General features: G+C 45.3%; 2 protein-coding genes across 3 annotated transcripts in view; one reads left to right on the forward strand and one right to left on the reverse strand.

Annotated features, from left to right (window-relative positions):
- The first annotated feature begins 9401 nt into the window (after nucleotides 1-9401).
- The window catches only part of LOC112455166 (homeobox protein caupolican-like), a 50040-nt gene continuing 32004 nt past the window's right edge, over nucleotides 9402-27437 (forward strand). Inside the window, exon 1 of the mRNA XM_025016926.1 lies at nucleotides 9402-10095. Within this exon, the coding sequence (XP_024872694.1) occupies nucleotides 9988-10095 (108 nt within the window). The 5' untranslated portion in view covers nucleotides 9402-9987. The remainder of the gene's footprint in view (nucleotides 10096-27437) is intronic.
- LOC112455169 overlaps nucleotides 10010-27437 on the reverse strand; it is a 41372-nt gene continuing 23944 nt past the window's right edge. Inside the window, exons 1-3 of one of the 2 annotated variants that reach the window (XM_025016934.1) lie at nucleotides 14262-14320; nucleotides 11478-11677; nucleotides 10010-10143 (exon numbers count right to left, since the gene is read on the reverse strand). In XM_025016934.1, the coding sequence (XP_024872702.1) occupies nucleotides 10078-10143; nucleotides 11478-11677; nucleotides 14262-14304 (309 nt within the window). In that variant the 5' untranslated portion in view covers nucleotides 14305-14320 and the 3' untranslated portion in view covers nucleotides 10010-10077. Of the gene's footprint in view, nucleotides 10144-11477; nucleotides 11678-14261; nucleotides 14321-27437 lie in introns of those variants that run through there. The other variant, XR_003040831.1, reaches the window with a different exon arrangement.

The raw sequence follows: 27437 nt of genomic DNA on the forward strand, positions 1-27437 counted from the left end.
GGCGCGCGGGCGGCCGTCCGTGACGCGATCCGGCCTGTTGATAACAGCGCTCGCTGTAGTTACCACCGAGAATGAGCGGACGGTGACTGATTGAATTTTTTTTCTCGATTCGCTCTTTTATGTATATACATAAAAGCGTACGCACGTAAATGTCGCATAATAAGGTGTAAAATAATCAAGAAATAATTATAAAGGATAATTATGATTAAGTAAGAAAATTATAATATAACGTCAATAATTTTTACTTATATATATTAATATTATTTAAATATATTTATATAATTTGATATAATATATATTTTAAGCAAAAATATTGACGTTAAGTTATTTATAATTTTTTTACTTAACCAGATTATTTAACCAAATTATACTTTTATAATTGATATATGTAAATATAAATTATTACTAAATTAAATATGCTATTTATAATTTATATATATATATATATAAACTGTATATCGTTATAAATTATAATTTACATATATAAATTATAAAATGTAATTATATATACAAAGTATATTGCTATTTTAGTTTTAAATTGATGTGAACATACTCTGCAAATCACGCTTGATAAGCAGCTCACAAGCTTGTCAGATATTCGCTAAAATCGTCGATACATATATAGAACGCTATATATGTATATTTAATAGCCGCGAAAGTATCTATCCGTGTTAATGCATTCGTTAGCGATATATTATTCACCTACACCTGAATAAACGATTCTCAAATGCTTTTTAGCGTTATTCTGCGCGGAATATATCCAACGTTTGAACGCGCGGTGATCTCCGTTCACGTTCGACCGGATTAAATACCATATTTTAAACGCGCCGGCACATACTAATGGAGGCGTCGCAACGTCGGAGTGCATTTAACGCTTTCCCGCCGTAAAGCTCTTTACGATCGGATAGAATCAAAACGCACGACACGCGCGCTTCATGCGAAACCTTTTTAACAGACGTTCAGGCGAAATCGTAATCTGTCCCTGCCAACGTTGGCGCGGGGCACCGTCCGGAACACGCGCCTCTATATTTATTCAACGACCAATTAGTAACCGACGCGATAAATTCTGCCTTAATTTATGATCGACCATAATTTTCCGTGTACTTTTAAAGCTGCCCCATAAGAGAGAGTAAGGTATAAAGAAACGTGCGTATCTCGTGACTGAGACGTTCGTGTCTTTCGCCTTTTCATTTAGACGATCGTAGATACAATGGGAAAAAAAAAACAGAATTTAAGAAAGGCCTGTCGAAATATTTCATCTTAATTTGTATATCGCAACTTCGTGAATTGTAATGTACGTCGAACCGCGTTACGCAAACACATTGTAGACATTATTATGTCCCGTTATATTATGCGCATATATTAAGTGCGCGATGTGGCTGGTATAAAATTAAGGAATATGTATTCAGTTCCGGTCTCCCCCCCGTCTCTCCGAAGGGTTAAAAACTATTACGGTGCACCTTGCGTTACACCATTGAGCTCTCGTTAGCTGTACAATCACGCGCCTGTAATAGCGGCGATTCTTATTAACAATGCTCGTGATTAAGAAAACGACCTTACTAATCACCCTTGATGTGTAGAAATACACGTAAACCAAGAGAGGGGAGGGGGAGGAAGCAAGAGTGCTAGAAGGGCGGGTATATGTATGTATATGCCTGCGTGCGGCACGCAGAGCCCTGCACGCGTATGAGTATCCGTGGAACGGAAGCGAGGCGGTACCTTTGTAATTAAACCCCCTTTATCGGCGATATTCTAATGAAACGACGAGTAATGATCGAGCGTGGCCCGCAACAGTCGCACGAACATCCTCCTCTCTGACTTCGGCATAAACATCGTTGTTTTCGCTTCCAAACATTCCGTTCAAACTCACCTGCAAAATATAAAGTTTCCAATTATATTATGTCATTAGATTTTAAATTAAGCAGTTTTTGTATATCGCAAAATTCTCACGAAACGAAGAACGTAATTACGAAGAAAATTATTCGAGGAAATGTATCCCGAGAAAAATACTAATCACAACTCAAAAAATTTCGATTTCGACACGATTTCGGACTCGCGCGAATATAACGCAACTATAAGTATACTTGTATGAAAATTTGGGAAGAGCGAGGAGCGGAGCGAGAACGCCGCCCTTTCTCAGAAAAGCCGGGCGAAATAATCCAAAATAATAACCGACCGTCTATCAAAAAGTACAGCACTCCGAAGCGTTCATTTATACGCGAGGTTTATTTTCAACAAATAAAAAGAAGCGGTTGTGACTTGTGACGTGACTCACTTGCGTATCGTTGAACCAGAGAAGTCAGCCATATGCAATTACCGAATAAGGTAGATTGCGTTGCCGCCTCCTTCGAATATGTCGCGAGTCGCGAAATGCCATTAATCGTGATCGCCCATCGCTCGATACCGACGCTCCGAACACTCGTTCGCACGCGAGATTCACATTCGGCGGATGAAAAGACGCGAGAAGCGCGTAACGGTCGAAATTCGTCGTCGGAGTCGCGCGCTACGCGTCACTACGCGATCGGAGCATCGGACCGAATACAGCCGTTAAAAATCGGAAGGAGAGGGGGGAGGGGAGATGCGTTCGTCAAACGATCACGCTGCGAGCGGCGCCAGCTTCATTGAACACGAGCGATATGCGAAAACGGGGAAGCTCGCAAAATTCCCGGAAAAATGAGTTATATATGTATGGAACTGGGTCGAAATAACGCTTTAATCTATTCAAGACGGATTAAGGGTCACTTCGACCAAGCTCCGATTAACTTAATCGTTGATTAGTCCATTGGAAATGACCAATCGCATTGGTCAATCTATTAAATGAGCAAATGCGATTGGTCATTTCCAATGGACTAATGAACACAAGCGATATGCGAAAACGGGGATGTTCGCAAAATTCCCGGAACAATGAGTTATATATGTGTATGGAACTGGGTCGAAATAACGCTTTAATAATCTATTCAAGACGGATTAAGGGCCACTTCTGGCCACTTCGACCACGCTCCGATTAACTTAATCGTTGATTAGTCCATTGGAAATGACCAATCGCATTTGTCAATCTATTTAATGAGCAAATGCGATTGATCATCTCCAATGGACTAATCAACGATTAAATTAATCGGAGTTTGGTCGAGTGGCCCTAACTCATTTTTACATAATGTTTTAAAACACTCCGCGTATGAATTTCGCATTACAGTCGCGCGAGAGAAGCATATCGGCGCGCTGAACTTAGCCGAATCACAAGCGTTTCGCATTTCTGCTCGTGGCACTCAGTCGCCGCGTCGAAAAACAGTCTATTTACCTATATTATTTCGTAAGGAGAAATTGAACGGCTTAAAAAGCGTCGCTTGCGCGTCGTTCTACTGCCGTATTTGTGTCGCCGAGGTTGTTTACGTTTTTTAGGCTCGGTTTTCCTGGAAGACGCGCGTCTCGCGAGACGCTCGCCCGGCTCGCCGCGGCGTGCGCCCTCCCCCACTCTCCCACTCTTTCCAAATTTTTCCTATTGGCGTAGTCGCGGTCAGTATGTATTAGTATTAGTGCGAATTCGGGGCTGCGACGCTGCGTTTAGCTCGCTCCGCGTTTCTCGCGTTCTCTAGCCCGTCGATCGCGAATCTTCTGGCCCATATTGCGCTCCGAGAGAAGGCCAGAGCCATTGTAATTAAAAGAAGAAGAAAAATTGTGAATCTCTTGTCCGCGAACGAGTGTCGGGAGTGTCGGAATTGAACGACGGTCGATCGTCTTGGTGCCATAACTGCCATAGCATTCGGGGCTGCGTTCAGCTCGCTCCGCGTTTCTCGCGTTCTCTAACCCGTCGTTCGTGAATCTCCTCGCCATATTGCGCTCCAAAAGGAGGCAGCAGCCATTGTAACTAAAGACGAAGAAAGATTGTGAATCTCGTCTGTGAACCGAGTGTCGGGAGTGCCGGAATTGAGCGACGGTCGATCGTCTCAGTGCGTAATGTAAATCCCGAATCCATATCGCGTCTCTCGACGTTCGCAAGTGGCGTCGATTCGAATTAACTCTGACTTATCGCACGGAATACAGTGCATGGATGTCATGGATTTAAGAAGTTTTAGTGTCGTTTGATGCAAGCGAATCGGCGAATCCGCGTCTTCTCGCTCGCCGCGAGAGCGAATCTCGGCGTCGGAGTAACATGTCTACCGTCATTGCGTACATGCAGTGAATTTCGAAAGTTTCCGTTTCACGCGCGGGTGAGCGAGTGCTTTTGGTGTTGCGGAGCGTTGTTCGCGGAAGGGCCGCGCGCTCGAGAAGTCGAGACGTTCGGCACGGTGAGTACCTCCTCCAGCTCCTCTTCCGCCATCTTTCCCTCATCCCAAATTTTCCATTAACCTCAGTCGCTCGTGGGTTCAAGAAAATCGCAGCGAGAGGCGGGTACAATATCTCCACGCACGTACGTAACCTTTTGTCGCGAACTGCGTGTAGAACTACGTGTATATACCTTGGCTTCGCCGGCGCGGCGCGGTAGCTCGCGCACGAGCACACGTCCCGCGTAATTTTACAAACTCGGCGGGATTGATGCACGAGATTGGGGCACGGCACGAGCAGGACAGATATTCCCGCGAAACGCGCACCGTCGGGGTCGCGGAACCCCGGGGGAGCGAGGTGACCGCGGTCGGTAGGGAACGAGCCGGCCCGGGAACGAGGACAAAGGATCGCGTCGACGCCCCGCCGGCCCCGAGGTGCATCTACGATATCATCTACCCGTGTTCTCCTCCGCGTTATGCTTATATGCTCGTGCATACGTAAGAGCCGCGGCCGCGTTGTCGCCGTGCTTTATCCTTTATCCGCGCGCAACCTGCGCGAGCCGGAGGGCACTCCGTATGATCTACCGCTCCGAGATTCCACGGAGAAGCCGCGACAATCCACTTACCAGCTGCCCGCGTTGACTTTTCCCCCCCCCCCCCCCCCCCCCCCCCCCCTTCCCCCCCTGTTTTTTCCCCCCCCCCCCCCCCGTATCCGCGCCCGCGCGAAAAATAACGGGAGAGCGATCACGCGCATTCTGTGGCTGCATTCCCCGATATTCACTGTCAGCAACTTTCAGTACTGAAAATCTATAAGTATACGTGACGTAAAATATAGTAGATGTTTATTACTGACGGTGAATATCGGAATGCAGCCTGTAAGGCCGGAGATCGGGAACCGGTAGAAATTCGATGAGCGCGAATCCGGCGCCTCGCCGGACACGAGAGAATGGGATATCTATAATACGTTCCGTTCGTGTGACGTGATCGCGCCATGATTGATATGCCAGAGGTATGCGCTGCTCGCGCGTCTACGTTTCGCGGCGAAAGTTCAACTCGTTGAAATTATAGCTTGTCTCGATTGCTTCCCGGTTACGACTATATTTGGAATGAAACGGAGATACGATCACTCGCTCGCGGATATCCCGCGAAAACATGATCGTGCCGGTAACGGTTGTCACCTTTCCGGTTTTTAAAGAAGACTCGTCGAGGCTTCGGCGGAAGAAAAAATATCTCCGATAGGTCGCTTTAAATTTCGATACCTTTTCTTTTTTAAAGAGAATATAGAAGAGAATATAGAACTGTGGAAGGGGTAATTTTGATAGTAAGATTCAGAATGTAACAAGATATTAAAATATTGCGTTAATTAATGCGCAAACTGGATAATTTTATTTTATTTTATTTTTTGAAAACTGTAAAAAAATAGTGTAAAGCTGGTAAACATAGTTGTAACATTTAAAGGAGCATTCGCATATATCGCGTGACGCGCGTAATAATACGGAACGTGTTTATACATACGAGTATTTCTTATGCGTCACCGCGAGCCACTTTGTTCTCCGGTAAACGTAAACAGGACTTCTTCCGCGTGAAACATCGAGAGGTCTTTGCCTTCGAGGACTTGATTCATAAATGTCGACGAGACGCTCCGAGCATTAAAGCTGCGCGACTTGATTTATAAGTACAGTATAATATCAGCAATGACAGAAATAGTTGAATTAGCGCGATAAAAGTACACTATACTGAATCACTTAAATCGGTAACAATGTAAATAAGTTCGCAATCGAACGGACGACAGAAATTTCATGTTTTCTCAGTCAGTGATGAGTTTATAAAATTGTATCGCAAAGGAATCACGTTGTTTTTCATTTACAATGAGCGACATTAGCGAGCAAGCAGTAAATTCGTGCTGGACCCAACAGCCGAGACATAGTAACGCGTTCTCTCTCTATCTTCTCTCGCCATATAAAGCGGTGGCGATAGGGTCGCGGGGGCATTATATACGTCCGGCTGGAACGACGTATATATTCGCCCGTAATTGGAGCGCGTCGCTCGGCGAATCGGCCGCGAAATAAAACGAACCGTATAAAGACCGTACTTTGGTCAGTTTTTGCGCGAGGTTTTTAGCCGTCGTACCTCCGGTGGTCTCGTTAGACCGGACGATGGGAGGTCCGGAAGAGATCCGCCGCGGCCGCGGCTGCAATACGCGTCCGCATTTGCTCCACGTACTATAAAGCGTCGCGGAATCCTTGGATCGATCCTCCGTCGCGAGACCATGTATAAAAGTATTGGAAAACGAATAATTTACATTAAACGAGCTTTATTTAGATCGGATATTGGTAATTTCTTCATATGTGGCGTTATATAAAGTTTGTCAGAATTTTATTAGAATTTTTACTGTAATTTCATACATTCGTACACGGTTTTGCTGAAGTATCTAAAAATTTAGTTAGATACAGATCTGAAAATAATTTTGTTGCACCATCAAAATAATGATTACAGTAGGTCGCTGAAGTATGATGGTAATAATGTAAAACTTTTGACATTTTAGCGATCAGTTTGAGTGTTCTACAAATTCTACATAATCTACGTAATTATTTTTAGATACTTCAGCAAAACCGTTATTTCCATTCTTATGTAACAGTACGAATTATAAACTGCTGTCTTTTAAAATTCCAATGTGATTCGCAGTTTTACATGAAATATACATATTTACATTTCGAGCACATTTTATATTTCAATGCGCGATACGTATCTATATACGAGACATCACTGACAATGAGTGGACATCCAGAAATAGTTAATTATGTCGAACGAGAAGCGTCGAGGGCAGATGGGACACAGCTGAAGAAGCAAATAATATCAGGAACGTAAAGCATTTCGTAGGGTAAAAGTTATAGCTCCTTAATGAATCGAAGGGGTTTAAAAACGGAGTCTTTCGCTCGTTGATGAAGGAAGCGAGCGCGGAAGTTATCGGACCGCACGATCTGGCCTACCGTTTACCCTAAGCCGGGGTATTAGAAGTTGTCACAGGTGCTCGCCCGTATATAGGTACCACGCTCCACGTACGCACGCACGCACGCACGTATGCACGCACGCACGCTAAGAAAACGGGCGAAGATTCTCTCAAGGGGAGCCCGCGTGTATATTTGGCTTTCCCACAGTTTAGCGCGCGACTTTAACTATCCCGCCTCGCGCCGGCGTTTGCCGACGGACAGACGGAAGCCATTCGCGAACTTCAAAGATTCGCGATCGGGGTGCGCGCCTCGAGTGGTATAGGCAATGCATATTATCACGGTGCCTACCTAGCCGGGGCCCCCGACATGTCCTCGTCGGCGGCCCGGCGCGGCGTCCTCGGCAGCGCGTGCACACAAAGTCGAGGACTCGGCCAACACTCCAACGGCAGCGCGTTTATCGTCGAAGACCGGCGGTCCGAACAAAGTGCACCTCGCCGAGTGCACGGCTAATGGCAATCTTGTTTTATGCCTGGCGGCTCGGCGCGCGACAAAAATCGTTTGCACGTGAGCCAGATTACTTATTACCCGGAGACGTGTGTCAACCTTGGGAACCGGCGGCGTTCGAGACACCCGATTTCCACGTCGCTGTAGGAAACTTTGAGATAATTTTGCAATAAAAGCAACCGTGTAACAATTTTCGACCTCGCGCATTTCGCTACACACACAATCGATCGTTTTTAAAAAATCTCTTCGCGTACGCGCAAAAACTCCGGTCGTTAGAATTAATTTTCAACACGATTTTACGATGACGTTTATTGACTGACGTTTATTGAAGGCAAATTTCACAACGATGCGACCGTGCATTTTCTGGTAGCGTTTCGTTCGGTGGTAATCCCGCGATATATCCAATAATTGCCGCGCAGCGGTCGTTTAAGATTCGCCGAGTAAAGTATCGATACGAGAGCGTTCAAACCGGATTGCTAAATTACAAACGTTTATATACGACTTCATCAATCATCGGTCCCGACGCGCGGGCAAGCCGCGCGTTGCATGAAACTCTGCGCCACGCGATGATAACGACTGACAAGTGTCGAGTAACGTTTTAAGCGTGCGTCAATCAGCGTTGGAGCAACGGGGGAATTAAAATGCGAGTGAGAAGTGAAAAAAAAAAAGTGAAAAGAGTAGCCGAACAATCGTCGGGGTAAATCGATGGAAGGGCTCAAACGTGCAAGGGAGGGATCCGGAGTACCGTCGAACGAATCGTGTCGCTGTCAGTAACGACGCATTAACGCGTTCATATCGCATTCCAACCCTTCGCGCGTTCGATTACATCGCACTCACATCCTGTACGTATATTCGCGTTCGTCCTCCCCCGTAAATGCAACTCAATACACTTTTTCTCCGCTGCTCGCGTCGCCGAGACACCCGTGTAAATTCATGTTCATGTAATGTAAAGCATTCGCGATCGGAGCAGATACGAGGGGGCAACGTACTCATTATATATTTTGTGGAAGGATACTTTTTTTTTTACATTGGTGCGATATTTCCTTCTTATCGCACACGCGATGCCTTCGCCGCAAATTGCTTCAATCATTATTATATGAGCGTTACAGACTGACGAGACGAAAAGTTTCCTCCGCAATGTCTGTATTTGTGTGAAATAAATAAATCGCGTATATTCTTACATTACGAGGGGCGCTATCAAAGAAGATAGCTTCGCTGCGTTTCCAATATTCTCCTCAATCCTCGGCACTTCAGCATCTCTCGTCCGCAATTCCCGCGGTCAGTTCGGCGAGCACGGTGGGACGGGGGGGCTCGGAGGAGGGAACGCGGGGTTAAGCGGGTCGGCATATAAGTGAAATCGCAATAATTACCGGCGGCACGGATCACAAATCCCGCAGTACGGTAGTTGGTAGGCGGGATGGTCTACCAACAGACGCATACAGGTATTATACGCAAGCTCTTTGTCGGGGGGGCCTCGGAGGAGGGGTACGGTTTATATTGGCGCCACCTCCTGCACGGTTAAGCGAGCGACTAGGGCAGACTTACGCCTTACACCTCTCTCTCTTCGCCTCTCTCTCTCTCTCTCTCTCTCTCTCTCTCTCTCTCTTTCTCTGTCTCTCTCATTCTCTCTGCACCCCACCCGCCGTCGTTTTCACCCTCTCGTTCGCTCACTCTCTCTCTCTCTTTCTCTATCTCCCGCTCCCTCTATTCTCCTCTCCCCCCTCTCTCTCACCAGCGACGACCCTCTCTCGTCTCTCTTGCCGCGCGCGCTCTGATGCTGCACAACTCCCGCTCGCTGGCTAACCCAACCTAACCCGCGGGCGAACTTCATTCCACGCCGACTGACCACCACCGACGGCCGTCGTCGTGTCCTCGACGCCGCCGTCGTCGTCGCCGCCTCGTTTGTCGTTCGTCAGAGAACGCGGTCACGCGACACGTCGACTCCGTCGTCGGCGAATCGGTGTACTACGTAGTACATACGTACGTGGATCTTCTCTTCTTCTCTTTCTTCTTCCCGGCGGTGGTGCACCGGCCGCCCGGTGTGTCATGCCGATATCATTGTGACTGGGATACGTGACTGGATTTTTTTTTTTGAAAGTGACTGTGCCTAATAGTACCTTCCTCTCGATCGTACCTCGCGCGTACGCAGTTGTGTATCGGGGAAGTTAAGAAGACGTGTCGCGAAAGCCAGGGGGGACAGGAAGGTTCGGCTTACCCCGTTCTCCACGGGGGAGGATCCGTTCAGAAGGCGAAGGGAGGAAGGACCAACCATGGACATGTCCGAAGACTGTTGGGATCACGTGGGACTGCTCCAAGAGGTCTCCGCGGAACCACCCCCGCCACCGTCCACCTCCGACTTCTTAATCCAGCATCAAGAGGTAAGTCTCTTCTTCCATCTTTTGTAGTAAATTGCGCTTTAGTGCGCTCTGCAACGTGAAATTCGTTATTTAAGAGATGCGAATCGAATGAGTTTGCAAGAACAAAAAGCGCGGGAAAAGCGAAGCATATATGTGATAAATATACAAGATATGATATCATATATCACACAGAGATATATCTGCGAGATAACTATGTTATTGGCAAAATCCTGAAATAATTCTTCGATCATCGTTACGTGAGCGGAATCGGATTAGCGTTCATCTGCAAATCGACGGCGCTTTTTTGTTGCCGCGTGTAAGCAAACGTTCATCTTGACTTTTTATTTAACAATTATTTAACGATATATGATACGGTTAATTAATTCGTAATATGAGGAGCTTACGTTGAATTAAAGCGAAGAAACCAGGCTGACGGCGGTTGTTCCGTGCGCGAGTAGGGTACATATAATTATACCCTCTTTTACTTAAACCTCCGACAATTTCGGTATTTGTACGGCTGAGGTCTGTCATTTTACGTGCAAACTTGTTTTATTGGCGCGAACACCTTGAAGAACCTATTTATCCGGTACGGCCGGAGGGCTGCGCGCATTTGCGCCAGATAGCTCTTTTTAATAAAACCCGTCGGGGATTCCGGTGTGGAAATCATTATCATAATGATACGGCGAGGCGCGCTGATTTCATTCCGTGAAAACGATCGCGGCACGTACGTCACACACGAGGATCGAGGAACGTATATGTTCAATTACGCCGCTCTTGGCGATCGTCCCCATAGCTTCCGTAACTTCCTTAGTACGTCAATTATGATACATCATTATTATCAGGCGCAATTTTTTTTTTATTTTCTTCAATCTCTATCCTTCAATTTTCCGACGACCACTAGTGGCGATCGTATGGCTTAATAATTTAATGACACGAGCATGTTGCTATATAAACTCGTATTTCTTCTTTCAAAACTCGTTTTTATCTTTCAGGAGTAAAAGGTAATACATATAATTCAAGAACGGCGATTCGCGACTTACTATTAGTAGTTTACGAAAGATCTCTTTATCGTAATCACGCGCTTAGCATCTTTTTATTCGGTTCGAAAAACGCGAGAGATGTATTCTAAAATTTACGAACTGTATTTCGGACACCCCGTATATCGGGCCGCAATTAAGAGACCGAATTGAGGGTCTCACGAGGAGCCGAAGCGGTCGAACCGCGAGCTCCGACAACATTCCAGTAGGCTGCACCGAGGTAGAAAGCACCTGGATAGTCGTGGCGATTTTTCTGTTTGCTCAAGCCTACAGCAAATTAGTAATAATCACGCGGGGCCACCTGTCATCGGTCCGATTGGTCCGAAGCTGGGGGCGGGGATTTATATGTTATTATATATACGTTACCTGGTGTGTGTGCGAAAGGACGAGACGCAGGGAAAGAATCGTCCTCAAACGATCGACGAACCGAGGGGCGCCGGCTCGTTCCGTTTCAATTTCGTCGGGCCCCCTTGCATAACGAGCTCTTTCTCCGTCTCTCTCCCTCTCTCTTTTTCTCTCTCTCTTGGCGGGGCAGCATGAATCCACGGGGCGTTGGTTACGGTGCCCTGTAATCATACCCGAAATTATAGGCATTTAGTTGGGCATGAATGAGCGGATAGGAAAGTTTAAGAAGAAGATATCGGTGGCATCGGCGCGTCAGAGGCGCGTGCAGGGCCCCGGCCCGCTTCCTTTACGCCTCTCCCATATCCCCGTCCCTACCGTTCGTTCGTCGCCGGTTTCTAGAGGCACCTGCACCTCCGCTGCCCCGATCGGGGCTCAGATTCACCTCCGATACAGGTCGCCCTACCTGGCATCCTTCCTTCCGCCGCGCCGCGTCGTGTACATATGCACGCGTGAATCCCGAGACACGACGATCGACCATAATCCATCATGCACGATGACAATAAATGTCGTAATGTATATATCGCACATCACTATTCAGTAAAATCAAAGCTTCCCCAGAGGATCTTTTCATTTTAAAAAACGTAATCTCTTTAATTTTATTTGAAAGAGATGTCAAAGTATATTTTAATTAATGTTATTTAAAATAGAATTTTTATTGTTATTTTATTTTATAAGTTGACAAACGTTGACAATGTTCTATACATTTCCATAAGCTCTATTCTAAGCTAAATTATTCTTATCTAAGCTAAATTAAAAAAACGACTCCGAGTTATTCTATCACAATAGCACTAACGCGGCCAGCAAAGCTAACAATAAGAAACCAAAGATTATAGTTCAAACAAATATTATTGCGTAGAGAAAAATATAGACGATTCGTGAATAGAATGTCGGTGAAAAGCACAGATGCGTTGCGCTAATTTCATCGAGAGCTTTTTCCGTTTCTATGTCACGATGACACGATCGCGCCAATCTGCGACTGTGGCCGGTGCCTTGTTAAAACGAGACACGAAAACGCGATGGCGTCTTCGTACCGAAAAGGATTAAAGTAAGCGATCGGTCCAATTAAAATACGGCGGGGGACCATCCCTCGCGCCGTGTCCAACACGTGACAAATGCGCGCACGGCACGTCCCAGCTGCAGCGCTGAAAAATGTCGGCGCACCGAAATATAGGCTGCTAATCGAATCGCACCTGCGTCGCGAAAGCTTCAAGGCTTCTCGAAGCTGGTTTCGCGGGGTGGATGCTTCAGCATCGCTCGACTCACGTATAAGTTTTCCACGACGGGCGGGCGGGCGGAAGGGCGAGCCCAGCTTGGGGCCCGTGTGGGAATATCTGGTCTTATTACTCGCGCATAGGAAACTCAGGCGTTCGAGCGCCGATCGACCGTCGATTTTCGTATTCCTCTGACGTGTACGCTCGCTGCTACCTCTCTTCCTCTCTTCCTCTCTTCTCGCTTCTTCCTATTCTCCGTCTCGGGGCCTCATATGAGTCGTAGATCGGCGTAGCTTAAACCCGAGTCCCCGGTAGCGCCCGCGCACGCGACATTCCATCGTGTTCGATAGCTCGAGCACCCGTTCACACCGAAAATCGTGAATTCCGAGGTGAAGCGAACACGGAGCGGACTACCGACGACGCGAGCACGTACGGGTTCCGTGAGAGAACTCGGTCGGTTCGATGGCGATAACGGCGTCGCGCGTCCCGCTTCCGAATTGCCCCGTTCTGCCGGGCATTCTATGGTAGCGAGGAAAAACGTCGACCGGGATGAAGGAATCAAAGCGATGGAGCATGTGGCTTGCTCGGCACGTTCGTGTCGGACGAGCGAAGCGTCGATACGAGGCGCGGTAGAACGCAGCCATGAACGATTTGCGAAGCATCGTATCCGAGGGGCTTTGAAGGAATTTCAATTCGTGGCGGAGAGTTAGACGGCATAAGTCTTCCTCCCGTTCTTCCTCTCCCTCGTGTAATTGATGTAAGTCGCGTGTTACGACTAAATTCCAACGTCTGAATGCGCTCGGTGCATGGCGACGATTGTTCGGACACCTTTTTTATGTTCCTGACTACTCGTGTAATCACTCGGAGACTGCCAATCACGATCGTGGGAAATAATATTTGACGACTGATATGCGGCGCTAAAAACTATTTGCATATAATGACGAGATAATTACAGCGTTACGCTACTTGTTTTCTTAGGGCTGTTAATTTCGTATTAATGAATATTACTCGCGTGCTCGTTAATTATATTCTATTATATTCCGAACGCACGCTATGTATATAAATATGATTACGTCGTTAATTTTATTCTAACGATGCGGTAATTTTCCCAGCTACAGAATGCGTTATTAAAATCTAACATCACATGGAAAATATAACATCTGTTTATTAATTATTACATTGTTATAAGAGATCCCAAGAAAATTATATTATATTTTTCTCTCGGATATTGTCCAAAATCAGCCTATTTACAATCGCATTTTCTACTCAATCCAATGACATTCCGAGCAATGCAAGATCTCTCTAAACTTTCCATCAGACTATTGCTGTCTATCCGCGATTTAATATCCCACGCGACGAGGGAAAGGCCTTCATGCTATTCTAAGGGGGAAGAGATGTGTCACCCGAGTGAACGCTTAGCCCTCTCGAGAACCGAGTTCGATGACATCGCCTTTTTCGAGGCGACTCGTTGCAAGGTTCACACGACCGTGCATTCCGTACTTTTGTCGCACTTTGTCGCGCGCGGGATACGCACTTGTCGTGTAGTAAGCACTTGTCGCCACCCTTCCTGTTTCCATCCAGGACGATGTCCTTCCGTCGTCGTCGTCCCCCTTCGTTGCCGTCGTCGGCGTCGTCCTCGTCGTCGTTTGATTCCAGTCGCTCACAAGCCCGCCGAACGGAGCTTCCTCGGGCACACGTGACACGTGCGTCCCGCATCGACCGGACACGTGCAGGGCGCAATGTCGCTGTCGAGCGCGACGAACTCACGGTACCCTAATGGTTACGGTTACAGACCACGTCGGCGCCCGTATTTTCTCTCCGTCCCGCCGCTCATCTCGAATACATCACCGCAACAGCGGTACATTAGGCAGGGGTGTGAATAATGATTGTATTCGAGGTCTAAAGTTAATACTTTCAAAAGGGTCTCCCACGATTGAAATCAATTGGACAGTTCTACATTCTACGAAATGTAAGACCCTGAACGAAACATTTATAAAACGAAATATCTGTGAGATTTAAGGTCAGAAGCTTAGAAATCTCGACCCGTTATTCTATTCCTGTTACTCTACCGTCAGTGCAATAATTCTCCGCAGCAGAACGCCGAGAGAGGCTTCGAGTCCTTCGACAACCTTCTGGGAATTCGAAAACGTCCGAGTCGACGAAAGCCCCCGAGTGCGCGAGGCAAAGGAAACAATCGACCACTTGTTGCTGAAAAGATTGTATCGAGTATTCGCAAGAGAGCCCCGTATAGGCGAGATTAAAAAACGGTATATACTTATAGGCATACCTTTTTTTCCGCGAGCAACCGTCGTCATGCTCCGTCAAGTTTCCGACGCTATATCGGCGGGGATCCGCCGCGGCCGATGAAACAGCCCGATACGTTTAAAGGCGCTCGCCGTTTCGTAACGGAAGTAATCACGCGGCCAAGAACAAGGATTGCTGGATTATAGACGTGGCGCACGAGAGAAGCTTTTCTTTTGTGTCACCAGTAGACCGCGGCGGCTCCCTCTCACGCGAGAATAAATTCGGCGGACCGTAAACCACCGCACCGCTTTCGGATCGCCTCAGTAGCGATACGCCCGTCGCTCGCAATAAAAATATTTTTTGCGCTCCCCATAAAATGCACTATAACTCCATCAGCGACTATATAGAGTTGCCTGCCTCTTTGGTTGAAATGTTTGTACGGGAAGATGTATCGTGTTAGAACTTATTTTTTAACAATTCACATATTTATTAACTGTAGATACGTGATAACAATCATATATTAATAATTTCTATTACCATTGAAAATATATAACTAATTATGGTATTTATCCAAAATATAACAGTATTAATTTTTTCGGTCAAACAAGATGGTGTCGATGAGTTATTAACAACTATAAGCATTTTTAGGCTTTTTCTTTAATCAATGGCTGTATTTTTGACCCCAAATTCGCGCGGAGCAGGGAGATGAAAATCGAACCACTGCGTTTTCAAAGCATACGCACTCTTTGAAACGATACTCTTATCGAAAGTTTTCGTCCGCGATGTAAACGGCAAGTTGGCTTTCGTCGCTTGAAGGGGGGGTTTCGTCCTAATTGAACGACCCTCGGTCGACCGACACGCTTCGCTACAAGGGTGGATTTATCTCGACGCACGTTAACGCGAGTACGAATAGGTTGTGGGAGCGCGTATAAAGCACAATCCTCGCTGCCTTTATTCTGACGATGGTGAGTGTGTATGTGTGTACACGCACACATATATATGTCGTGAATTCTCCTTTCTTTCATCGTCTCGTGGAAGTTACTTTATTAGCCAGGAGGCATCGTACAGGTTTCGACGCAACAGTTAGCGGTTCGACCTCTCCACCACTCTGAGGGGCTGCACCATTGTCGAGCGAAGTATCTTCCGGCAGTAACTAATTTTCCAGGAGAAGTTTTCGAAGGTATCGTGCGACCCTATACGAGTCCCCTGTGTGAGATTAGAGAAACGAGCAATGACAACGTGTTTGAGCTGGTACATTTCTCTAAATTGAAACATGTAAAACGTCTTATGATAATTCTCGTTAGATTTAAAATATAAACGCACGCGCGAAAATTTTGAAGTAACTCCTCCTCAATGTTTGAATAATTCCAAAGTTTTTGCGTTCTCAACTTGCAGAGGAATAAATTTTCTAAAGTTCGTCCGAGTTTCGTGTGGTGGAGCGAAAAGAATAGGTGAAAGAAAGAGCGCGGTTCAAATGCTTTTGCGATGCTCGAAGAGAGATAGGGAAGAGGAGAGGCGCGTTCGACACGAGGGAAGAAGTGTACCAATGAGTCGGATGGAAAACGACCCTTTGCTACACTCGGGGGTTAGCCGCTCTTCCCGATTTCCTTCCATCCGGCGTAGCCACTTTCCCGCTTATTCAGCAATGATTCAATTCGGATGTGCTTTTTACGCCCGCTACGGCGGCGGGCGGCGATAGAGAAGCGTCGTCGATGGGAGGTTACCGAGCCGTGCTCCGTAACCCCGCAATGGGGAATGAAAAAGGGGGATGAAAGGTAGATAGGCTAGGGACCGACCGAGGGAAGAGAAGCGAAGGAGGCTGCGGAGTTATCCCGGGCTGAAAACAGATTGCTTCTTCCCTCTCATTCTCTCGCTCTTTTTTCGCCTCTCGCTCCTCTTCGCGTTCTCACGGAGGGAGAAAAACTATGAGCCGGAGAGAGTCAACTAACCGACAAGTCGTTCTTTTAATTCAGCTCACCGCGCTTCTTTTCCGCCCGGTTCCGCGCTCGCTTTCCTCGGTGCGCCCGACCGCCGCCACCTGGCCGGATCCATTGGGCCGATAAGGAAGTCGTGACGCGGCATTTTTGCGGTGTCGTACACGAGTGAGGTCTTCACTAACGGCGAATTTTCCGCTAACACACACACACAGGGGGAAACGTAATTTCCCTGACGTGATTCAACGATATGCGCATTTAGAACAAATTGTGCCCGGGGGCTCTGCAAGAGTAGCCCAACACGAGCGATGCTATTTTAAAAACTTGTGTCACTTCATTGTAAATGTGCATCTCGATTATATTTTTAACACAAAGATGTTGGAAAAATGCGGACGGTGGCATACCGTGCTATAATACCAGGGCATTTCGCTTCAAACGAGGGTCCGATGTTCCGACTATGCCGCGGGACTCGACGGGGCCCCACTCTTTGCCGGCGGCCAGCGCATGAAAATGAAAAAGCACTCATTCTTGAGGAACTCTAATGACGGGAGGGAGGGAACACCACCGGGCCCCGGGTTCTCGCACACTTAATACACCTCTCTTCTCGACAAAGTATATCGGGAGCCTCACGATCGGCGTAAATCAACATATACTCGCCGGCAGGGCCGCTCACGTGACCCATCGCTCACATGCACGTGAGCACGAGCTAAAGAAACCGAAAAGAAACGGCGCTCGGAACCTTCCACGATGATAGTTTAATATTAGTGCGGTAGACGGTAACATGTCAGTCAACCTTCCGACGTTCCATGCGCCGTCGCCTCATGCCGCTTTTCAAAATCCTCGCGTGTAAGACCGATATTCATGAAGTGAACGATTCCCGACATAAAATAAATAAAATCGTTTAATTCCTCGTTCCTTCCTTCATCGCGACGGAGTTTCACGCTATTCGTGCATATAACTTGACTAAAAATAATTATCCGAAAGGGGAACGCGGTATCAGTCCGGACGAGCGATGCGACGTTCATGCGACCGTCGTCTTTCTTCTTTCACGTCCAACAGAATGTAGAGACGTGCGTAATATAAACTGTAATTTAACAATTCAGCGATGCGGCAGATTGACGCGGCGCAGGGTGCGCACGGGAAAAGGCAAAAGGACACGATCGGCCGCGATGCGTACGGCTGATGTGACGTAATACTACCGGCCCAGCGGTTTACTCTACAGCAAAAGCATCAGTCCCACTCGGTCAGTCGCATATTAATACCTGGGACCGTGTAGCCAGAAGCGGGCAGCTGCCGGCTCGTTTGCAGCACGCGATACTCGCGCTCTCACCTGTAACGTATATCTCAACCCCCCCTCTCTCCCTTCCTCTCTTTTTCTCTCTTTCTTTCTCCCATTTTCTTTCACTCTTTATCTCTTCGGTTCGTCGCCTCTGTCTTCGTTTAGTTTAAACGTCCAGCGCCCATACGTCCCTCTCACCCTCTTCGTGTCCGTATCTATCTCCGAGAGGAACATTCGAAATTATTATTCCCGCTCGCGAGTCGGCTAAAGGCTTTCGTATATATCGGCCGGTTAATGTGTGTACAGGGTATGCCGATATCCGAACACAACGGGCTGCGGTCTCTCCGATCTCTCATCGGAAATGTATACACCGGCTCGACGCGGGCACACGCGTCCCCGTGAATATCCCAATGAAAAATGAACGATCGTTAATGACATGCACTTATGGCTGGTTACGTCGCGCATTAATCAGGTGTATCCGTATATCGTTTCCGGAGCATGTATTCTTAGAAATCGTTAAGTTATCGGTTGGGGCACGCGAACGATCTCGAGCGAGAGCCATGACTTACTTTCGGTAAAGCTGAAAGATTTAATGCGCTAAATATATATATATAAATATATATATACCATATATATATAAATATATATATATATATATAAATATACGATTAGCAACATAGAAACACGAAATAAATGTTCATACACTTTAGAAATAGAAAGTAAAGAATAAATTTATAAAATAATAGATTTTTATCAGTTTTCACAAAAATTCTATTTTTTTCTAGCCACTCTATTTTTTTTCGCCAATAAAATATACTTCTTAAAATTTCTATGTTTTCTGAGTGAAATTTTCGCATCATCAAGAAACTCAGGCATAACACGATATCAGAAATGTTCACGGCCTCATAATTTCCTTCGAGAGATCGCATCGCTTTTAGAGACGCATAATTATCCCCTCTTCTATTATCGTGCAATCCACGGCATGAGTCTCGATATTCGCACGTCGGAGTCGTCGTGATTTTGATCACGCGCGAGGCGCGTCTCGTCGGTGACGGATGATCATCGTGGAGGTACTTTCTGGGAACATTTCAGGATATCTCATTGACAAACAATATCCGCGCGCGCGTTGCGAAATCGTGAATGCCGACCCGTGCTCATCGACAATCGAGGCACGATCGCGCTTAAACGACTGATAAAAGCGTCTGCGGCTATCCATCATACCGTTCCTCTCTCGTCGATCGGAACACGACTACGGGCTTATTTGGACGTGACAATTTTCGACCGTTATCCTCCGAGAGCGGATTGCGTCCACTAGTCTTGTATATGCTTATTACATAGTTTTACAACAGAGTAAAAACTTTTTAAAAATTTAAGTATTCTATATCTTGTTAGAAATACCATTTCAGTTATACGTGAAGTAATTGTTAGAAATACCATTTCAGTTATACGTGAAGTAATGTGTACTTTTGTAGCCGTTTATCTACGAGAACGCGTAATTTCCATTTCTCACAAAAGAAATAAATAAAACGTCATTTTACGTGTCACTTTATAAATATCGTATTCGATATTACGACGATAAGTTGAAGACTTAATAAGCTTTTAGGCGTAAATACTTATCTCTGTATACTTCTGTTCAATGCCAAGAGAGTTCTCTCAGCATTAAATAGCTGTTTTTATGGAAAATTTTTCTCTTTTTTTGATTATTCATGATAATTCGATATCGTGTGTATTTAAAGCGAGTGTATAATATCCGAACATCGGCAAAATAAATCATTGTAAACGCGTGTTAACAATTTGTCTTAGATATTTGTTAACAAATTATAGTAGGCGTACGCTTCTTATTCGTCATGTTACACATATAGTTTGCAACGCGTGTAAAGACACGAGACCGCCGCAGCGATTTTTTCGCAACCGTGTAATGCTCTTGCACACGCGAGTGTGTCACTTACGAGCGCGATCCGCGATTACGATGTCACAATAAAATGTTACGTTTCCTTTATCGTGGAAAAAAGAGAAGGTAAGAGATTCGTTAGATAAATTTCTTTCTCCCTCTTGCCGGCCATTGCCGGCTGCGTGACGACAGCCGCAGTCGATCACCCTTTGGAGGCTCACATGTAATTGGATCTCGATGTAAATTACACAGAGTATATCACCTTAAGATTGGAGGGAAAATTTAATTCTTACTAAAAAATTCCAATAAACGTCACATGCTTTCGGAAGTTATTTCTTGAGTTTTCTTGGAGGTATTTATAAACTATAGTGAATGTTGGCGGATTAGGACGATTCATTAAATTTCTTTGCGGACCTTTTCCGGTTACTATAATCGCTGTTAAAAGTTGGGAAATCGCCGCGGTGCTTGTTAAGCAATCGTCGGTTTTACCGTTGACATTGCGATTTCCTTGCTCTCACCGGTCATTTTAACGCATTCTGAGGTAATGGTCGTTCCTTGTAAAGAAGTTAATTGGTTCCTGTGACAAGCCACTATGCATACGTAAGATGCTGGCGACGTTCCTGCTTGAACATTTCTACCGTTCGAATTAACGTTTCCTACGTACCGACTAGAATATAATGAGGCGGGGCTATTCTTAATTAGACCTATTCTTAATTAATCGAGTATGCTAATTTTCCAAGTGACGTATAAACAAATTATAATGTAATTCATCCAGTGTGCGCACATCCTGTATATGTGTGGTAAAATAATTAATTTTATAGCTTTTTTAATTTTATGTGTGGATTTGAGATAGTTTCAATCCGAAAATATTCGAACATATTTGGATTTTATCAATTTTATAGCTTTTGTTATATCGCGATATTTCCGCGAAGTATATGACAGAATCATTTATCACAAATGGTGGTTTATATGTCGTGGAGCCATCAAAATTTTTTTGACCGCGCTGTAGATCTCCGTGTCCATCCTCGGGAATAAACGAAGGCACGTCAAGAAATAATCATCATCGCCATCGACCATCGCCCACGCTCCAGCGGCGTGCATAGTTGCATACGTTGAGTAGAGCCAAGCCGATCCGAGGCCGAGCCGCGAGCACACGATGCACACCAATAGTCTCGCCTCCCTCTCGGCGGCCGGTCGGCCGAGTCGGCTAGGTGGTACTTCTCCGGTAATTTTAGCCGGATCTGCATATTTTAGCACGAACACTTCCGTCGATCATTATCCCCATTCGCCGCGACTCGCCCGACCCGGCGCGTCCGATGCAACGCCGCCACCTCTACTTTGTTGCATACAATCGCAGGATGGCAGAACCACGCACGTACACAAGACACCGCGCCACGCGAGGCTCCCGGAATCTCGTGCAATCTGCCTTATGGAAAATCGTTGCACTCTGACCTGCACTCCTGCGAGGTTTGACCGAAGTATGAAGACGGACTCTTCGAGAATGTATTACACTTCTTCACCGCAAAGTGATTGTATCTAAGTGTAATGTAACAGTGACCCGAGGCATTTTCCGCGAGAGAAAGTCTTCAAAAGTCGTTAAAATTTAAATAATTGTCCTGTGTATTTTTGTCGACGTCTACTGCAATTTTTGAAATTATGTAATATAAAGGTAAAATGACGTTTTTGATATACGACAGTTCGCGAAATTGAAAAAAAAAACCAATTTTAATTGTGGAGGCCATAATTAACAACATCTAACCAATAAGGATAAATTATCCAACGGTGGCAGTTCATTACTTAAGCAATAATCGCTTGAACGTCGTACGCTGTTATCGGAAAGCATGGAGAAATACCATCCGTAATTTGCCGATCGTAATTCCGCTATGCTACAGCTACGTTTTCTCCGCTACTTTTGCATCCGCTATCTCCTTGAATTATTATACGTTTTAAATCAATTACTGCGCCGTGCGCACATGGCGGTTAGCCGAGGCGTAATCTTTCCCGGCAGCGGCGTCGAAAGATATTGTTACGACTACCGTTTTCGTAGGAGAAGTCTTGATCGCTCTCTAATTCTAATCGTCGTAACGCGCAATAAAGCGCAATTACAGAATGCGCGTGTTCACGCGCATGTATACGCGTCCGTGTTCCTCGCCGGGTACGCAGCGCAGTTCACGGCGTGTCGTGCCTCGAATACTTCGCACATCCATGTGCGCGCAAGCACATAAACGAGCTAGAGATGCTAAAGAAAGGAGGAGCGAAGACGAAAGGCGGCCGCAAATGAATTTCAATGAGTACCGTGTGATTTGAGTTCTTCTCTCTCTCTTCCTCTCTTTCTCTTTCTCTCTTTCTTTCTTTTCTCCATTTCTTTTTGCGATATAGGAACCGCGAACTCTCTTTTGAACTGCATCGCGGTCTTCCGAGAAGCGGACCGCGATCGTGCGCTCGTCGAAGGTACGACCTTGTCCCCCTGCATTATGGATGCGTTATAATTACCTATTCATTTTCCATGGGCACGTAACATCGCGGCAATAACCGCTCATGCGATACCTCGTGCTTTGCACCTGATTGCGGACGCCGCGCCGGAGGAAGAGCACAATCTACAGCGAGATAGGGGAAGGAGCGAAAACTATCGTGCATACGCGTCACGAGAACGAATGCGTGTTGTCGGAACTGTTAATACGCCATAGGCGTGGATTACTTGCGAACCGTGTCCTTTGGCATTTCCTTCCGTACGAGCTTCGCGCGAACTCATGCGATGTTCATAAGGAAAGATATTAACCTTAGGGCTTTGCATACTTCCTGATGTAACCATTAAATGCAGATGTTCTGGCGAAGGCCTATATACTTCCTGTTACCTCCAGCTTCTGCTGTCCTGTTTCTACTCTGCTTTGCGCGAGGAATGAGAATCTAATCGGTATCTTAATATTACATTTCAATGCGGGAAGCAGTAGAGTTAAACGTTACAAACTTTGGCGATATGTCGTATCTTTAATTTTAATATTTTATTGCTGTATCTGTCATGTTATACTCATGTAGACTTTTGCTTACGAAGCGTAACACAAAATCTGTCATGCTGATGATGTTGCAAAGAATCCAGAATGCATCGCGATGCTTGTAACAGGCATGTGATACGTTTCAGTATTCATAAACAATGGATAATAGCTGTATAATGGCATCGCACACAATTGCGATATCGCGATAGCGACTAAATGCATGCTTTGTAGTATTTTCGTGCAATACCGCCAGCCGTCCTTTCCCGGCGGTTTTCCCTTTTTCTCTTCCCACGCACGCCATAATCGCGCCGCTATTGACGCTCTCCGCGACTATTCGATGCATCGCGCGGCGTGCACGTTGCAGCGCTCGAAAACGTGCGGCCAGAGACAATAAACAGCGCGGTTGCACAGGGGACAAGAATGAAGGGACGATGCACACGCGCGTACATCCGCGCCAAGGGACGCGCTTTTAACGAAAACCGCTCGACAATTAGGCTCGACGAAGCCTAACAATTAATGTCGCCACGGTACTCTGCATCCAACCGAATTCGGTTGATCACTCTGTCGCGTTTCACTGTGTCACAATAACGCGGAAACCTTGCTTTTTCTAAACTCTTTTCGATAGAATATACATATTATGCCGTAATGCTCAGTAATCGAAATGTTCACAAATGTTGTCGTCGATCATAAGATACTAAAAATTTATTCATTATTACATCAATAATTTTTATCGTTTGAACTATATTCTTTGTCATTAATAATTAATAATTTGCTATATTTTTTCAATATATACTTAATTTAAAAATCGTTCGTTGTACAAACAGCTCTACAACCGTCGATCTTAAGTACCTTATACACGTGCGATTTTTTCAATGTTTTAAAAATAAAATAGCAACTGGCATAGGCGTTTTCGTAGATATCTCCGCGTTATGTATGGCGGTTGACGCGTCCCTCTTTCGTGTGCGGGAAATGGAAATGCCTGGCAGCGGGCGGTATAGGGGAAACCCCGCGGATTCGACTGTTTCGAGGTGGAAGTGCGAGAACGAAAGCGAACAAGGGAGTCATCCGGATTTGCCCCTTTGTACTACCGTCCGCACTGAAAGCAATGTTTCCTACTCTTATGCCAAAAAAGCCCCGATTTATTTCTCCGGACGATCGCGCATCGGAACGATATATATCGGCGCCGATAAAATCCAGCGGTGACTGATGAAATCTTCCCTTTTTTCGGCTACACGTTTCCATCGGTTTGAACGTAATACGCGTTATGCGAGATGTAATACATATCTATTAACTATTATTTTGTTACCCGCGAAAACTCAGATGAGTCTTATCTATTTCGTTAAAAACGTGTCACATTGTTATCAAATATTTCAAGTAATTATACATTTACATATAGCATAATTTAGAACATTATTAGTACAAAAACTTCGACTTTTTCGTCTAGTTTGATTTTCCACGGTTTGCGGTCTTTCATAACAGGTCGATTAGGAATTTTAAGACTGCTTCAAGATATTTCTTATAACTTCACCGAGGACTGTAGAATCTGTCCGCGCGAACAAAAGAAGAAGAGGTTCGACGAGCGAGTGAGAGGGAGACGGAGGAGCGCCGTTGAGCGCTGCAGTTTATTTCGGTCGGGTTAATTAGTGTTGCCTCGCGAGGTTTACGGTTGACATTTCGTTGGTCGTTCGTTCGTCGTTCTACGGGGGGAGAACGGGAACGAAGAAGGTGAGGAGAGGGACGGACAAGAGGTCTGGAGAAGGGATCGGCTTTTTTTACGGCAACATTCTGGTCGGCCATACCGTGTGCCGAAGAGGAAGACGAAGTCGGCGCAGAAGTAGTATAGAAGAGGAAAACGGACGAAGGAACAAGGACGTTCCGACCAATAAAACTGCGGTGCTCCTCGAAGGTATCCCGAAGGCGCCGGGGCAGTCTGGACCTCCCCTTATTAGCTTCCTTCTTCCTTAGCGTGCTCGCCTCGAAAACCTACGTAACAATCTTTTGTTTTATTCCACGGTGTAAATCGCGCCGTTCGACGGCACTCGAATTAGACCCGCTTTTATAATTCCGCCGCGGTAGAGAACTAATGATTCGCCTTTGGAGAGCGGTAGAACCTATGGCGAGAATATGTCATAAAGTAGTCATAAAAGTTAACCATAGTGTTACAACGGTACAATGAAATAAGCTCGATGAATAGATTTGAAAAGAGAAGCACGAATTTGGAAAAAAAGGAAAGCGTAACAATAAGCTTTTCTTTATTTTTTTTTTCGTAAAACAGCTTTGCAGAATTTGTTCTTGAAGATTAGAAAAACTAAAGAGCTGGACAAAAAATATGGAGCTTGCCTAACTAGGTCGATGTTGAGATAAAGGAGAGACGTTCCTTTCACGAACAAGGGTAAGGAAGTAGGAAGGTGGACGGGGTAGTTTGGTGCCTTATTAAGCATTCTTATCGCTGGAGACGGGCCGAGTGGACACGGCCGTTTAACTTTTACTCGACCTGCGGACAAGTATAGTGGAACACACTGGCCGGCGGGAGAGGACCCGGCAGTTCCTTCTTCTGGTAGAAACCTTCGCCTTATCAGACTCGAAAAAACTTGACGGCTGTAAACACCAAACGACCCTGCGCAGTTTGACTGCAGATATTCCAGCCGAGATTTACAACTGTCGTCGTCCAGTTAGAAACGTGACTTGTAAACACAAAAATCGGATATCTATTCCTTTGTGTGCGCATATCGATGTTAAATCCATTAAGACCTTTTTCCTTCGGCTTTAACATATCGGTCCAAACATTGAAAATAACGTCGCAATGACAGCATGCGATTGCGATCTGCAAAATAATCGGACGATGTAAAATTTTGCGGCAGATAGCCTTTCGTTCCCGTGATATTATTACTTTTGTCCGTGAATTCATGCTCGACAGTACAACGGGCCGAGTGTAACAATAAAAACTGACGAACCGCGAGTACTGTTTTACTCCCGTAATCATAAATGTTACGTCCAACGGCGAAACACAAATGGACATTCAACAATCCGAGTGATATTTTCACATCGCGCGCCAGCTGCCGCCACATTTCATTTTGTCACCACCGCATTCGTCGCGTAATTCTTCTCGTTTAATTATTCGACGTCCGTCACGGCGAGCGGCAGGCAAACGCCATAGACAATATTGTTACATGCTTTACAAAATCCGAAACCTTTTATTCTCTGATAAAAAATATCTTGTTACATCTTCTTATAAAAGATAAAATCTCGTCACGACAAATTTGGGAAACGGACTCTATTATAAATTTTCAACTCCAATATAAAAGAAGTATTCCACAACATCGATTAATTTGAATCATAGTGCATTTCTCATACATATATTCAAATCACTTAATTATATCACGTTCATATATAACAAATTTTCATGCACATAAATTATAACACCGTCACACCGATATCATTAGCGGATGTTTGTTTAGCGAATATATTTGGCATTTACAAGGGAATTTGGTATGTTAACATGAAACGAAAGGACGGAAGCGCATTCGGCGTTGAATGTGTGGTGAAAATGCGATGTTTTGTTGTCTCTTGTTTGGTGTGCGAACGATGATCCCTAGAGAACGAGAGGGATTAAGCGAATTATTGTGCGGTTTCGACGTCGCATGTGACTTTGGAGGAAATTATAGCACCAGCTACGTCTCCACGATATAACAATCGTGGTGGTTTTAGGACATGGTTTCCTAAAATGTTCGCATTATAACATTGACCGTCAGTTCGTTATAAGGGCGTGATCGGCAGGTCACCAGGTTTACGCAGAACAATAAATCATCCGGAGGGTCCCGTGACCGTTTCCTCGAAGAACTTCGGGATACAGGTACAAAGTCCTCAAAAGGATGTTTATCTCCCGAAGACCTCGTCAACCTGTCGGCTAATCCTATTAGCAGCGGTAGATCTTGTTGCATCGCAACTACTATTTTCTCGTTGTCCCCCGACGGCCCGTCGACCATTCATCCGTTCACCCTTGTTCTCCAGATTCGTGTTTTCAAGAAACGAAGCTTAGTAGTGTTGTGTTTGTCATATATAAGCACTTCTCTGTATATCGTTACTTTAAATATTTTTATTATTGATTATGTTCCGTTACTAGTATGTGTATAGGTGTTAAAAATAAATAATAATAATTCTTATACCTGGTATAATATACTTGATATAAATAAATAATTATTCTTATAAAGACAGTAAATAAATGTAAAAATTATTATAAAAATTATAAAAATAATTATTAATTAAATTTTTTATTTAATTCATTTAAGATAATAATATCTCTGGGGTGCAATTTAATAATTCAATAATTTATATAGAGCTCTTTAGACAACAGTTATTGGATCTTACT

The sequence above is a fragment of the Temnothorax curvispinosus genome, unplaced genomic scaffold, assembly GCF_003070985.1.
Source record: "Temnothorax curvispinosus isolate PA1 unplaced genomic scaffold, ASM307098v1 QBEX01005876.1, whole genome shotgun sequence".
In the NCBI taxonomy this organism is placed as follows: domain Eukaryota; kingdom Metazoa; phylum Arthropoda; class Insecta; order Hymenoptera; family Formicidae; genus Temnothorax; species Temnothorax curvispinosus.